This window comes from Arachis stenosperma, chromosome 2 (assembly GCF_014773155.1).
Source record: "Arachis stenosperma cultivar V10309 chromosome 2, arast.V10309.gnm1.PFL2, whole genome shotgun sequence".
NCBI lineage: Eukaryota > Viridiplantae > Streptophyta > Magnoliopsida > Fabales > Fabaceae > Arachis > Arachis stenosperma.
In genome coordinates, this window is record NC_080378.1 from 9,218,527 (window position 1) to 9,232,453 (window position 13,927).

General features: G+C 32.6%; 2 protein-coding genes across 2 annotated transcripts; both read right to left on the reverse strand.

The window, feature by feature from the left end:
• Positions 1 to 601: 601 nt before the first annotated feature.
• Positions 602 to 5,122, reverse strand: LOC130962497 (uncharacterized). Its single transcript, XM_057888704.1, has 5 exons — positions 4,923 to 5,122; positions 4,034 to 4,673; positions 3,755 to 3,947; positions 2,452 to 3,669; positions 602 to 2,265 (listed from the first exon to the last, which is right to left on the reverse strand). Exons 1-5 carry the CDS (start codon positions 5,120 to 5,122, stop codon positions 602 to 604), a joined length of 3,915 nt encoding a protein of 1,304 aa, XP_057744687.1.
• Positions 5,123 to 11,004: 5,882 nt separating this feature from the next.
• Positions 11,005 to 13,670, reverse strand: LOC130962498 (uncharacterized). Its single transcript, XM_057888705.1, has 8 exons — positions 13,304 to 13,670; positions 13,181 to 13,207; positions 12,668 to 12,693; positions 12,453 to 12,548; positions 12,237 to 12,356; positions 12,009 to 12,107; positions 11,749 to 11,808; positions 11,005 to 11,046 (listed from the first exon to the last, which is right to left on the reverse strand). The coding sequence occupies exons 1-8, from the start codon at positions 13,668 to 13,670 to the stop codon at positions 11,005 to 11,007; spliced, it is 837 nt and encodes a 278-aa protein (XP_057744688.1).
• Positions 13,671 to 13,927: the final 257 nt, after the last annotated feature.

A 13,927-nucleotide genomic window follows, 5' to 3' on the forward strand; every position in this document is an offset into this window, starting at 1 on the left:
TGTTTTTCAATTATCTTTTAGCAATTTACCACAAAAATATAAATGAAAAATGAAACGGATAAAGAATCAAAATTAAAACGGTAATAATAATTGGTGGAGAATGGCTTCTCTCTTTTCAATAATGTGGATGTAAGAGTGAGTTTAGGATTTCAGGATCAGTGGGTTATTGATTTGAAGGGATTTGTTTTGTTAATTATTTATTAGTTCATTAATTATTATTATTAATTGTTATACATATAATATTGATAAAAAAATTTTATTTAATGTTAAAAAAATGTGCATTGATATTAGGAAATTAATAGTAAAATATAATTTTTATTAAAGAAATTTTGGTAAAATTAAAATTTAATAAATAAAAAATTATTTAAGAGTATATTAAAAAAAATATTTTACCAATTAAAAAACTTTTTAAAGATAATTTCATAAAAATACAATTTAGTAAATAGAAAAATAATTTGTTAAAACGTATTTGAATAAACTGAATCATATAAAATAAGTTAACATTTTAATTTATCTTTATATTTAATACAATAAAGCAGTATCATTACAAAAAATAACCACCACATAAAATTACATTAATATAAAAACAAAACAAAATAAATTATAAAATCTTATCAAATATTTCTTTAAATACGACATTATGAGTTAAGGTAGAATCATCATTTTTCTCGCCAGATACCAAAATTCTTAAACCATCTTTACTCTTCACTCGAGAAATAGCGACATAGAGTTGACCATGAGAAAATACCGGTCGACGCAAGAACAGTCCAACACTGGATAGAGTTTGACCTTGACTCTTATTGATAGTCATTGCAAAACACAAGTTTATAGGAAATTGTCTCCGTTGAAATTTGAAAGGTATCCCAGCGTCACTCGGAATTAAATTCATCCGAGGAATGAAAACTTTATCTCCAATGTGACTCCCTGAGACAATCTCAGCTCCAATCACATTTGTTCCTAGATCTCTAACAATAAGGCGAGTACCATTGCATAAGCCACCAGCTGGATCAATATTTCTCAACAAAATAATAGGCACACCTTTCTTCAATTTCAATGAGTGATTCGGTAACCCTGAACATTTTATTTGATTCAAAAACTCAGTATTTATCCAATCAACATCAACGTCACAATAAGCATCACTACCACATATAGAATCAGCACTTAGATACTCTTTTTCTGTACCAGGTAGCAATTGAACAATGTGATCATTGATTTCTTCAACAATCTCTACTGTTGGAGCTAATATGGCTCTGTCTTGGAAAAAACCAGTATCATCAAAATTTCTAAATATGTCAGGATAAATTGCATTTATAATATCATCAATTGGATTATCAGAAGGAAAAATCAGAAACTCATTTGGAATTTGAACTAAAAGCTTTTCGTTAATTATTGTCCCAATACGCCCTTCTCCAATCTGAAGAATCCAATCGGAAAACCTTTTCAATTCTTCCAGATTTGATTGATTTGTAGCACTTTCTAACCGCATATTTTTTGTCAACGTCAACACTTCAAAGTGCTTCCAAAGAATTGAAGAATTGATTGATGCCATAACAATCTCAGCACGAGAAGCTTTAGGAATAACAGGCAAAACCTGTCGAAAATCACCTCCAAGAACAATGATTTTTCCTCCAAAAGGTAGATCTTTGTTAGACACTGAAATCGACGTCATTATGTCTCGAAAACTTCTGTCTAAAGCTTCAAATGCCAACTTGTTAGTCATTGGAGCTTCATCCCAAATAATTAGCTCAGCAAGTCGAATTAAATCAGCCTTAGGACTATCTTTCGGAATTCTACAAATAGTATCTTCATTCAATTCAATTGGGATACCAAACATAGAATGAGCTGTCTTACCACCAGGTAACAATAATGAAGCAATTCCACTTGAAGCAACATTAATAACAATTCTTCTTTGAGAACGCAATTTGGCAGATAAGAGTCTATACAAAAAAGTTTTTCCAGTCCCACCAAATCCATAAATGAAAAACAACCCGTGTTCCTTGTTAGTAACACAATGTATAATCCTATCATAGATTGACTTCTGTTCTTCATTCAACTTTGGAAAATTTGAATCGTGTTCTTCAAGCATCACAGAAATGTCATATTCTAATTCACGCAACACCAAAGAATTACTAAATTGCGAGACCAAATTAACATTAGGAAGCGGCATACCAGCAAAATCTCTTAATGATTTTCCATTGGCCTGTAGCAATTTCTCTATCTCTATTAGACAAAATGTTTGTAACTCTTCGTCAGTCATTGTTATTCCTGCAATATATTTTTTTCAGTTAGTAAATTCATCAAGATATCAAAAACTTGTATTGTTTGAAAATTTTTCCTATCATGCTATGTATGTATTCCAAACTTTCTGCATATCATTTTCTATTTATTTATTGTTAAGAGTTTTTCTTAATCCTATAAATAAAAAAGATAAACTAAAGATTAAGTAAATACCTGGAAAATGAAGCTCACTTCGCCTGTAATAAATGATATCATCAGATAAATATTTCCAAGTTTGATTCCAAACTAAAACGGGCCTAGAGACAGAACCAGATATTAACAATGAAACAAAAAGTTTTCTCAATTGGGCGCCAGAAGATAACTCAGCCGCTTCATTAATGGCCAAGACAAACTCATTATCATCTATTAAAAAACCCATAGCAGAACATGCCTCTTGGAATGTATCATATAAAATAGAATTGACAGTCCTTATACTTCGAAAACTGGTGCATCCTCTTTGCACATTGAGAAGCATACGCATATAGAACAGCTCACCAGTTGAAGGATGAACAAAACTCAATCTTCCTATAGAAAATCCCCTTCTTCTTGGTTTCCACTGTCGAGATTGTAAATCATAAACGAATTTACTTGGGAACTCAACATATGTTAGTGTTCGTCCTTCAACATATGTTCGATTAGCCATCATCCAAGCAGTAAACATTGTCATCAAATCTCTATTTCTTATTAAAACAGAGCCAATAGTATCATGATCATCGAACACAACATGCTGCTGATTAGGTAAATGAAATCTGAGTCTTTGCACAGGTGGCCATCTATGATGAATTTCATATGCAAAAATTCTCCACATAGATTCACAAGGTGAAAGATACCGACAATCATAATACTGTTTGATCTCATCAACCACTTCAAAAGAATGAGTTGTCTCAGTTGAATGACTAATAGTTGCAGTTACACGATCTGGACCCTTGTTAATGTACTTGAAAAGATACTTTATAACATTTGACTTGTTGCAAAATTCCAAATTAATATGAGCCTGGTACTTCATCAACAATAATGGATTATATGGAACAACAAATCTATTATCAAGATCAACACCATGACTTTTAACTGTAACACCAATATCTCGACGCTTGTAAATAGGATAACCATCTTCATCAAAACTCGTATAATTAACAAACTGCTTCGGATAAAACTTGGAGCATCTTCCATCTTTCATGCATGGAGAAGTTGGTCTTACCCTACCACAAGGGCCATGAATCATGTATTTACTAACCACACTATACAAATGTGGAAACTTCATAGGATTAGGAAGTTCCGCACAAATTAACTCATCAACAATTTCAATATTCTGCAATCTATTCCTTCCATCAAGCCAAAGTAGAATATGTGCATGTGGCAAACCTCTTTTTTGAAACTCAATTGTATACATACCTAAATAGTAAAAAAATGTCGGTAAATATAGAAATTTTTATAAATAAGCATAAATTCAATATAGAATTGTCTATATTCGATATACCTGCATTAAGAGGACCAAAAAAAACACCACTCTTAAGATCATTAAGAAGACACTTCATCTTAGCATGAAAGACTCGGCAAGCAATGTCTGGCCGATCAGCAATTGGAACTTGATCACGATTAGTATATCTTTGAAACTCAGGCCAGTTAGGATTGCAAGTAAGGGTAAGAAATAGATCTGGATATCCAAAATGCTTACAAATAGCCATAGCATCTTGGCAATTATTAAACATGTAACGTTTACCACCAGTGAAGGAAGAAGGCAAAATCACTCGAGTACCAATTGATGATGCTTCAGTATCACCGCGTCGCATAGCTTCTTCAATACCTTGTAAGACTTCTCCTCTAATTGTGCTCTGTTTTTCCTGATTTCATAAAGCCTCTGTGACTCAATCATAGAGAATGAATCAACAACAAACTGTTGGAACAATCTTCTAGACTTATGAATAATGCTATCCTCATCCTCTCTCATTTGCAAACGAAAACAGATAAATTCTCGCATGGATACTCTAGTCCTTTTCCCTGCAACATTTATATCTTGAATATCTCGATAAGGAATACCCAATTGATAACCATCTTCCCCGTAAGGAAAAAGCAAGGGATATTGCAATGGCCAGTATAAAGCATGTGTCTCATATATTCTTTGAAGTTGGCCAGCTGCAGATTTAACAATGACATCACGACCAGTATCAGAAGAATCAAAATCACCAACAACCAAAGCAGCAACTTCATCGCACGAAGGATAATTATAAACTCTTCGATCACGTTCTCTTTGACTAAACAATTTCAAAGAAAACATCTCAGACGGGTGATTCTCATGGAATTCCCTCACTCTTCTAAATGATTGTGCTATAGGATTGTGTTGATCAATCATTTGGATCAAATCAATTATCAGCTGTCTATCTATATTTGAACTTTGCCTATAATTAAAAAAAATAGTAACACAATATTACTAAGTAATTTTACTTAAAATGAAGAAACATGCATTTTTTATAATTAGAATGAATCGTAACAACAATATTTAAACAATAGGATACAAACATTTTGATTATAATAATCAAAATTACATCCATATTAGGATCTTACCAACTAAAAATGAAATTGAAAATAAAAGAAACAAATTAAAATTACAAACAATCATAACAAATTTTTGTAAGAATTGACCTTACCCAAATATTCCTTCTCTATGCGTTAACTCATGTTCTGTGTCATATATGTATAATTGGGCAAATTTCGGAACTTGACCAGCCTGAGGTAATAAACTTCCAATCCTATGATAATTTTGACCACTTATGATGAATTGTGGTGGGCCAGTTCCATCATTCACTGAGTCTATTACTTTACCACCAAGAGAAGTGAAAGCAAACATACTATTATAATACCGAATTTTCTTCTGAAACTGTAAAGACTTACTATCATGACCATGAATCAAATTATATAATAAATCTGGAGCTTTCTGAAGATACGGTAATTGAATTTTTCCTTGAAAACAACAAAGTGTAAAAAGAGGCTGATTAATTCTTGACTGTTTTTCAAGCCGCTCTAGTAACCAAAACGACGCACCACAATATAGACAAGTATACACATGGTCACCAATATCGAGACAACCTACAAAAATGAATAAAAAATTTAAATAATAAACAAATCCTTACAAATTTAACTAAGTAAAAAAATTATATTAAATAAAGACTTAAATGCTTCTTAATTTTTTTTACTTAAGAAAATATACCAGTAAAACAATTAAAGATTCAGAAATTATTCACTGGATACTCATTGTCTACAAATTGAAAATATAAATATTTGATAATAATAATAATAATCTAACCAAATTTGAGACACTTGTATTGAAAGTATTTAAAATCAATGAATACTATTTTTTTTCATATTATATTTGGTAAAAAAATGTCATATAAATTTTATTACGACCAGAATATTAAAATTATAAAAGGAACATAACGTGACTAAATATACTGAATGAGTAGATTATATCTAAATTAATACGAAAAATGCAAACTCCATAAATAAATCAATTATAAGTATACTGAAATACCTTGAACTTCACTTTGTGAAAAAAGTGGATGATCAACAGGAGACCGAAGCTCATTCCAAGAATTTACAGTAGGATCATATATTTCAGAGTTATCTTGATTTGGGTTTTTATTATGAAACAAAAAAAACTTATTATAAATAAATTAAATATAAAGATATACACGTCAAAGATATTTAAACAGACAATCATGAATTATGAAGTTAATAATAACTAAATGCATAATAAACAACATAAAAAAAATAAAAAAATTAATTCAATAATAAAATATATAAACCAAAATAAATAGACAAAAAATATAAACATGATAACAATGACTAGAAAAGAGTCCTTTTTATATTTTAAAATAATTGAAAAAATAATGTAAATAATAACTATACTTTCTAAGTTAACGAAGAAATTAGAAAATTTAAAACAATAAACTCATACCTGATAATATGAAATTGGCATTAATAATTGGAGTATCTTGCAAAATAATTGATCCCCCTAAAAAAAAGAACTTTAAATGTAAAATTAAAACTATGGGAAGAACAAAAAAAGTAAACAGGTAGGTTAATAAATACCACATACGAATATATTTGAACTTAAAATAAGAGAAATATTAGAAGTAGGAACAACATCAAACAATAAAGCATAGAAATCCAACCAATAATATTAATTGAACACCAATTTTATAATAGTAAAAAGCATTTGTAATGAAAAGATGTAAATTTTAATTTCTTTCAAAAAAACCCAAAAGTGAATATAGCAAAACTGACCTCTTCTATCTTCAACTTGTTGTCCTCTCTTTCTCTTTAAATAATTTTTTCTATATAATCTTGCAGTAGCATAAGATTGAGACATTTTATGAAATTTTAACCAAGCTAAAGAAATTTAGAACCAACTAATGTTCACTATAATGGTATTTCGAATAAAATAGTACTTCCTTCTTAGACACCACTTCAGTTATATATAACCCAAAAATAAAAAAAGAAATCAAAGAACCTCCATAAGTTCATTTGAAGAGAATGAATGAGAATGAATGAGTATAACTTGTTTTCTCACTGCATACACTTGTAACCTTGACTTTCAGAAAATAAAATCAAAATAAGTAGAAAGGCTTTTCAGAATACTCTTAAAGCATGAAAGTAATGCAGCAGACTTGTGAAACTTAGGATCCAATTTATAGACAAAGAAATGAAACCAATTCAGGATTTAAATTAAAAAATTTGAACCATGGAGGAAAAAATAAAAGATCATTGTGTATATAACACTCACTTTGAAAGAAGGATGAGCACTGATTATGAGGCAAAACAGTATGAATGACCATCACATCATCGAAAATTTGACAGCAATCAACACCTACCAATCGAATATGCAGAAGGCTGATAATCATCCATCCGAAGAATGAAGAGAAGGAGATCTGACGTGATTTGTAGAAGGGGAATGTTTTTCCTTTTTGAAAGAAAACCTATAACCAGAGAGGCCATGAAAGTACTTGCTGATGGGATTGATTTGCAACAAATGACAAAGGGGAGTTAGTCACAAGTAACGATACCTACTCTCATTAACCAAATAACTTTTTTGATAGAATAATAAAAGATAGTACTATTTGTTATAGAAGATGATGTCATTTCTCCCACCAAACCACCAAAATCTGACTTTTCATGTGAGGGTACACTGAAAAACAGGGAAGAGAATCACTTTCCCCACCTAACCACATCCAATCCATTTTTTGTTTTTGAAGAAAAATTCAAAAACCAACATCCCATCATAACTTCGAAACTGACAAAATAAAATGAGGAAGCAACAACTTTGACTGACATCAGAATCATGTATAAAATAATAAGATGAGATCACAAATAACATCATTCAAACTAACATCCCATCATAACTTCAGAAGAATGGAATTCACATTATATTTTCAACAATTTGAAGCATATAATAATAAAAATACAACCTCACCTCCCTAGAACTGATTGAGAAACAATCTATACATACTATGATTTGATGAGCACTTTAACAAAAATCAACTCCCATCACAACTATTAGATCTAAATTACTAAAAAAGAACCATTAAATTTGTCTAATTACCACTCAAAACTGATCAATGAAGTATAAAATGAGAAATTGAATTAACTATAATTTGATGAGCACTTTGACAAAAACCAACTCCCATCACAGCTATTAATTCCAAATTACTAAGAATAAAAGAACACCAAATTCGTCTAATTACCACTCAAAACTGACCAATGAACTATAAAATGAGAAACTGAATTAACTAAGAAACTTATACCCTAAACACTATAATACATATATACTAATGATATCAGCATGACAATGTGCAAAACCAATAACCTTATAACAATAATCCTAATCCAACCATAATTATCAAGAAAAACATAGGATATATAAAAGAACTGATTTTGAACAGATAGATAGTAGAACATATGATGATATGAAAGAACTACATTATTCATAAATGAAAATGAACATATAAACCACATTCATATCAAAATCACATGATTGTAGCAATAAATCAATGAAATTGTGGGAATCACAAAGTCATCTATGCATGGCTCCCGAATACAGATCCCAAAGCACCAAAACATAATGAAATTTCAAGAAATTGAATAAAATTACAAAGAGGGATCTGAAATTAAAGAAAAACAATAGGAGAATATGACAGAACCATATTACATTCTTCTTTAATATTTTTATAAAAATGAGGAGAAGAGAAGGATGAAACTCTTTTCTCAGTCAAACAGAGAGAGGAAAAGTGAAGTACAATATGAAAAGAATGAATGAAGACATTCTCCTAATGCATCTAAAACAACTTTGCATAACCTAATAAATAGCATACATGCTTGAAATCACATGAAAAAAATTCTGTCTCACACCAAAGACCATAACAATAATAAAATTCAACAAACGTGTACCTAACCAATCACATCAACTACACAATTTTCAAGGTTACTTTCTATCAAAATGAACTTGTATTTATAGAGAAAAACTACCTACCTTAACTGTCCTAACCTCATAGACTATATTTGACAACTCTACATAAACACTTCTGAGCACTGAGAATAAACAGTTACCCTAAGAATGACTTCATCCTAAATTTCACAGCAATCAACCACTAAAAATTTCAAAAGGCTATTCACTTAGCCATAGCTGATGAGATACTGGGTATGATATTCTCATTCTCATTCAAGAGGAAAGTACACTATTCATATATACTTATCTCAATTAATGTGATATATTAGCATATTTAAATAAATGAAATGACCTTTAACCCATGATCTGATTTAGCTCTTTCACTTAAATAAAAGAAAATTGCCTTCCAAGACACAAAACTTATATCCAACTGTATTTAATCTGTAATCTCTAGTATCTAATAATTGATATTGATAATTGATATCGATGTCAGAGAAGGCATTTGAAAGAAAACTAATAGGTTCCTCATAATTCTTGATATAAAGCCATGCAAGAATGATTAATATAGTAATACCTCTGATAAATAATCCAACATAATTCCTAATATTTATGTAAAAGCAAAACACAAGCTACAATAACCATAGCAAATTAGATTCAATTGGTAGAGAAAAGAAAATGCAGTTAACCCAAAAAAAATTGTTAGCTATTTTCTGTTAATTTTTTGTATAGAAATATAAAGCTCCAGAGATATTGATTTTGAATAAAAGGAAAAGATCATAAAAGGAAATCAATGATAGAATTAACCCACCATACCTTGGTCTTCAACTTTCAGCCTCATCAATCCCCGAATTTGCCACTCCCCTGTTCTTCACAGACTGATAAAACTCCTCACAAAACTCATGAAACTTTGTGTCGGAATCGAAAATTTCTCTACCGGAGAATAATTCTTCAGGAGCCTCTGAATCACATTGGAGTAGGTGGAGCATCAGTGGCTGCGGCAAACCGGGAACAATGCACTGGCGGGGTATCGAAGGCGGATGTCATGGAAGAGTTCAACGACGATGATTGCGGCGAGAAGCATCGCCAAGGGAGGAGAAGGTGTTGCCGGTTGAGCTTGAAGGGGAATTGTTGGAGATGAAGGACCTGAAACCAAAAAGGTTTAAATAAAAAATAAAATACAAAATATTACAAAATGGAAAGAAGACCAAAGAGAAGAAGAAGAAGAGAGCTACCTACCATTGTTGATGGGTGAAGAATCAGAAGCCATAGCTATTTTTCTGTCTTCCTCACCTCTTCTTCTTCCTAACCTCATTTCTTTATTTCCTTCGTTGAATATGTTGAATAGTGGTTTGACCGAACAAACACTTACTTATCCTTGTACAGACTAAAGAGGCCATTGGCATGAATGAGATCATATGTCCTTGGATATGTTGAAAAGGCTTCACACCTGAATTTGAAAAATACAAACATAAATAAGGAATCCAACTAATAGTATAAGATTCATACAGCTATATCATATATTTCAACATTAAACGAAAAGATGCAATATATATAACCCGAGAAAGAAGCTAGAAAGCGATACCAATCATGATAAATGCCAATCAAGCCGCGCTCATATATGACCCCCAGGGTACTTTTCTCAACTATGGTAGGCACAACGTTCATGACCCATAACATGGGAGATTGAATAGCTACAGCAAAACTACCCAACCCAGCATTCATATCCGAGTGCTTCTTCACAAGATCCTTAATCCTCCTCTCCTCCAAGTACTCCAGCTATTAAAACCAAGGACAATATCAATCACTCAGCCATCATCTCCGTTGCAAGCTCAAATTAAAGCAACTTTCAATTAAAAAATTCCTGAAACATTTTAAATGATCCCCTAAAGTTTAAAAACTAAGCACGCACTTAATGAATCAAATTGATGTGCAGACCTAAATGTGTTTCTAAATAAATTCATACAGAAATATTATGTTGTTCCTTACACTCCTAAGATTCTGATTTCCACGTGTTCATAATTATCCATTATTATTTTTTGTGTCCTTCGAACTCATTGCAACCAAAACTTCATATCAAATATTACTATTGGTGAATTATATAACACGTCAAATAACATATTAACCCAAACATATCCACATCATATAGATACCAATCAAAGAATACATATCCAATACAGAAGAAAACAACAGCAAAAATATCAAACTTCTGAGTAAATAGAAATCAAAATGGGGCTGAGGTGTCTGTATTACCTGATCCTCCTTGAGGCTTCTGTGCGAAATCACTGCAATTACATCCCAAGATCTTCATCAAATGAAAGAGACAAAAATACCTGAAGCATTATAAAACAACAAACATCACTCAACAGCTTTATGCTTAATGAAAAACCTTCCACACAAAAATTGATGAGTTTTGCAAAGAGCATTTATGATTCTATCACTCTATCAGTTTATAAAGCGCAACATCAACTTATTAAAGAAATAGAAAATTGACGAAATACAGGATTCAAACACAAAATAGAACTAAATGAATTAGCAACTCCCATAAGAAACGAAACCAATTCAATGGAATCAGGATGCAACCGACAATTATTAGCCTTGATATAAGTTAACTTTTATAAAATAAAACAGCGCAAAGCCTGGCCAAAGAAAACGCAGCTGAAAACCCTAAATTAAAAAAAGATAAAAAAAATTCAGAAGCAGGGTTCGAAAAGATCCGTACATGAGGGTGCGCCGGTTGATCTCGGAGGAGGAGGAGAATGTATCAACCAGGTTCTTGAGGTTCCAAAGAGCGTCACTCGTTCAGAGTCCCCAGAATCCCACCGGCGTCGTCGCCATCATTGTGCTCTCAGACGATGCATTCGAGTAGCTACGGTTAGGACTGTGGGTGGGGATCATAACGATTAGTGATCTCAGAACAATAAAGGAAGAAGCCCATTGCGGCGCCGGTAAGTCGGTAACGGCAGCACCGTAGGGGATGGCGATGATGTCAATGGTAGATTAGCACAGGAGTTATCTGAATAGTAATATAGTACCTTTTGTTGCCTCTCCTTCTCCAATTTGTACTGCTCTATCAAACTCAATTTTTCTGCAACCTACATGATTCATGAATGGTTCAACATTTATCAAACAGTGTTCTATTGTCTACCGATTAGTATTTTTCTAAAAATGAAAGATGCTTGCAGTAGCAACAAATCTATGAAATATGGATCCAGAATTTACAATGATGCTGCTCATGACACAATATTACACTTAATGAAGCAAAATTAAACAAAATGAAAATAAGAGTTGGTACCTGATGATCAAACTCAGCACGATCCATTGCCCGCACATCACTGTGAAGCTGCAGGTCAATCGGCTGTGTGATTTCTTTGACAGGAGGCTTTACCAAACACTGAAATATTAGCACAGAAGATAGTTGAGTAACTCAATACAGTCTATACAGCAAATGCAAGCATGTCACTGAAATGGAAAAAGTATGAGTTGTGAACTGAACACAAGATTTTGAGAGAAAAATGGGCACCTCAGGTTCATCTGTTGTCCATGGAAGCCCTTGGGCTATTGGTATCCTTTGCTTCTCTTCCTCTGTCATCATTTCATGTATCTTCTTCACAAATTCTTCCTCTTTCACCTTCCCCCTTTCCTGCATTGAATTACAGTATCCATGTTATTATCCAATTCAAAAATCAATGGAAAATTGATTCAATCAATCAATTTGTTGCATCAGAATAGGCATTACCTCAGTTCTTAGCTTGAATGGTTTTTGGCTGGTGAATCTCAGCTGCTGCTTCTTCTTCCACCTGCTTCCCCCAAAGGTGCTAGTTGATTCCAAACTCTGAAAAAAGCAAATCCATTCAATTCAAATTTAGAAAACCCTCATTTTAATCAAATCTTCATTTTTTTCTCAAAAAAGGTAAGCATCCAGAAGACTTACATTTCTTCTGCTTCTTCTACCTCCATTAGAAGTCCTGTTAGATACACTGCAGTTTGAATAAAAAGTATAACAAACATCAACACAAACAGATAAATGCTACTATTAAATAAGTAGTATAACATAGATACATATATATCATTTTGCACACACATCTGTATATCATTTAATTGGTAGATATACCAAAGTGTCTCTCTGTTTTTAATTGGTAGATAGTTCCAATTGTATTAGGTACCCAAAAATCAGAACGCATGTAGAGCATATAGAATGAAAACACTATAGAGGAAAAAAAAATTCACGTTTAATTTTCCATTATCCACAGTCCGTGAAAAATTAACAACAAAAAAAAATAATAATAAAACTACAAAATCAGGTATGGCTCCTCTTATATATGTCTAAGCATGTGATCCCTCCCAAACTTCTTTTCATTTTACAAATCGAATCAAATTTCAATTAAATCCCACAAATCCATATTCCATAAAATGCTGCTAAGAATCTAAAATAAAAAATGGATTATAAGTGAGAAAGAAACATACCAGGAGCGGCGGCAGGTGTTTCAGACACTGCAAAAAATAAACAAAAAAAAGTCACATAAAAATGAAAACTTTATCTGAGAGAAGATTCGAAAACAGGAAGAAGGAAGTTATAATTTGACTGACATCCACAGTTGGAAGCGGAAGGGGCGGAGACTTTGCATGCAGCGGGGAGAGCGAGGGCCTTGGTGACATTGAGAACGACGCCGAACTGAGCGCTGCTCTTGAAGGCTTCACACAGACACTGAGGCGCCGTTTTCAGAACCGATTTGAGCCCGGAGCAGCAGTTACCTTCCGGCTTGGTGGTGGTGCTGCCATTGGTGACGAAGGACAAGCAATCCGCCATGGTTAGAACCAGGGAGAAGCAATCCACGGCGGGGGCTGGGGCAGCGTTGTGCGAGTGGGACGGTGAGGCTCCGTTAGCTCCCAAGATGAAGACTGCACAGAGAACAATGAGAAAGAAACAGAAACGGGTTGGTGAGTGTGATGCCATTTTTGGGTACCTAATACAATTGGAGGGTTCTTGATTCTTTGATCGGAAACCCTTGGCTGGAGTGGTTTGTGAAGTGAAGAAGAGAAACACAAGATTGGAACTGAGACTGATGTGAAAGGAAACCACTTTCTTTGACTCAGACCATGTGCTTTCTATTTTTTATTTTAAAGAAAACTCAAAAATCCAAAAAAATTCCACGTCAGTGATGTTTCCTCCTGAATTCTAGTATGTATAGATAAGAAATAGAATAAACAAAT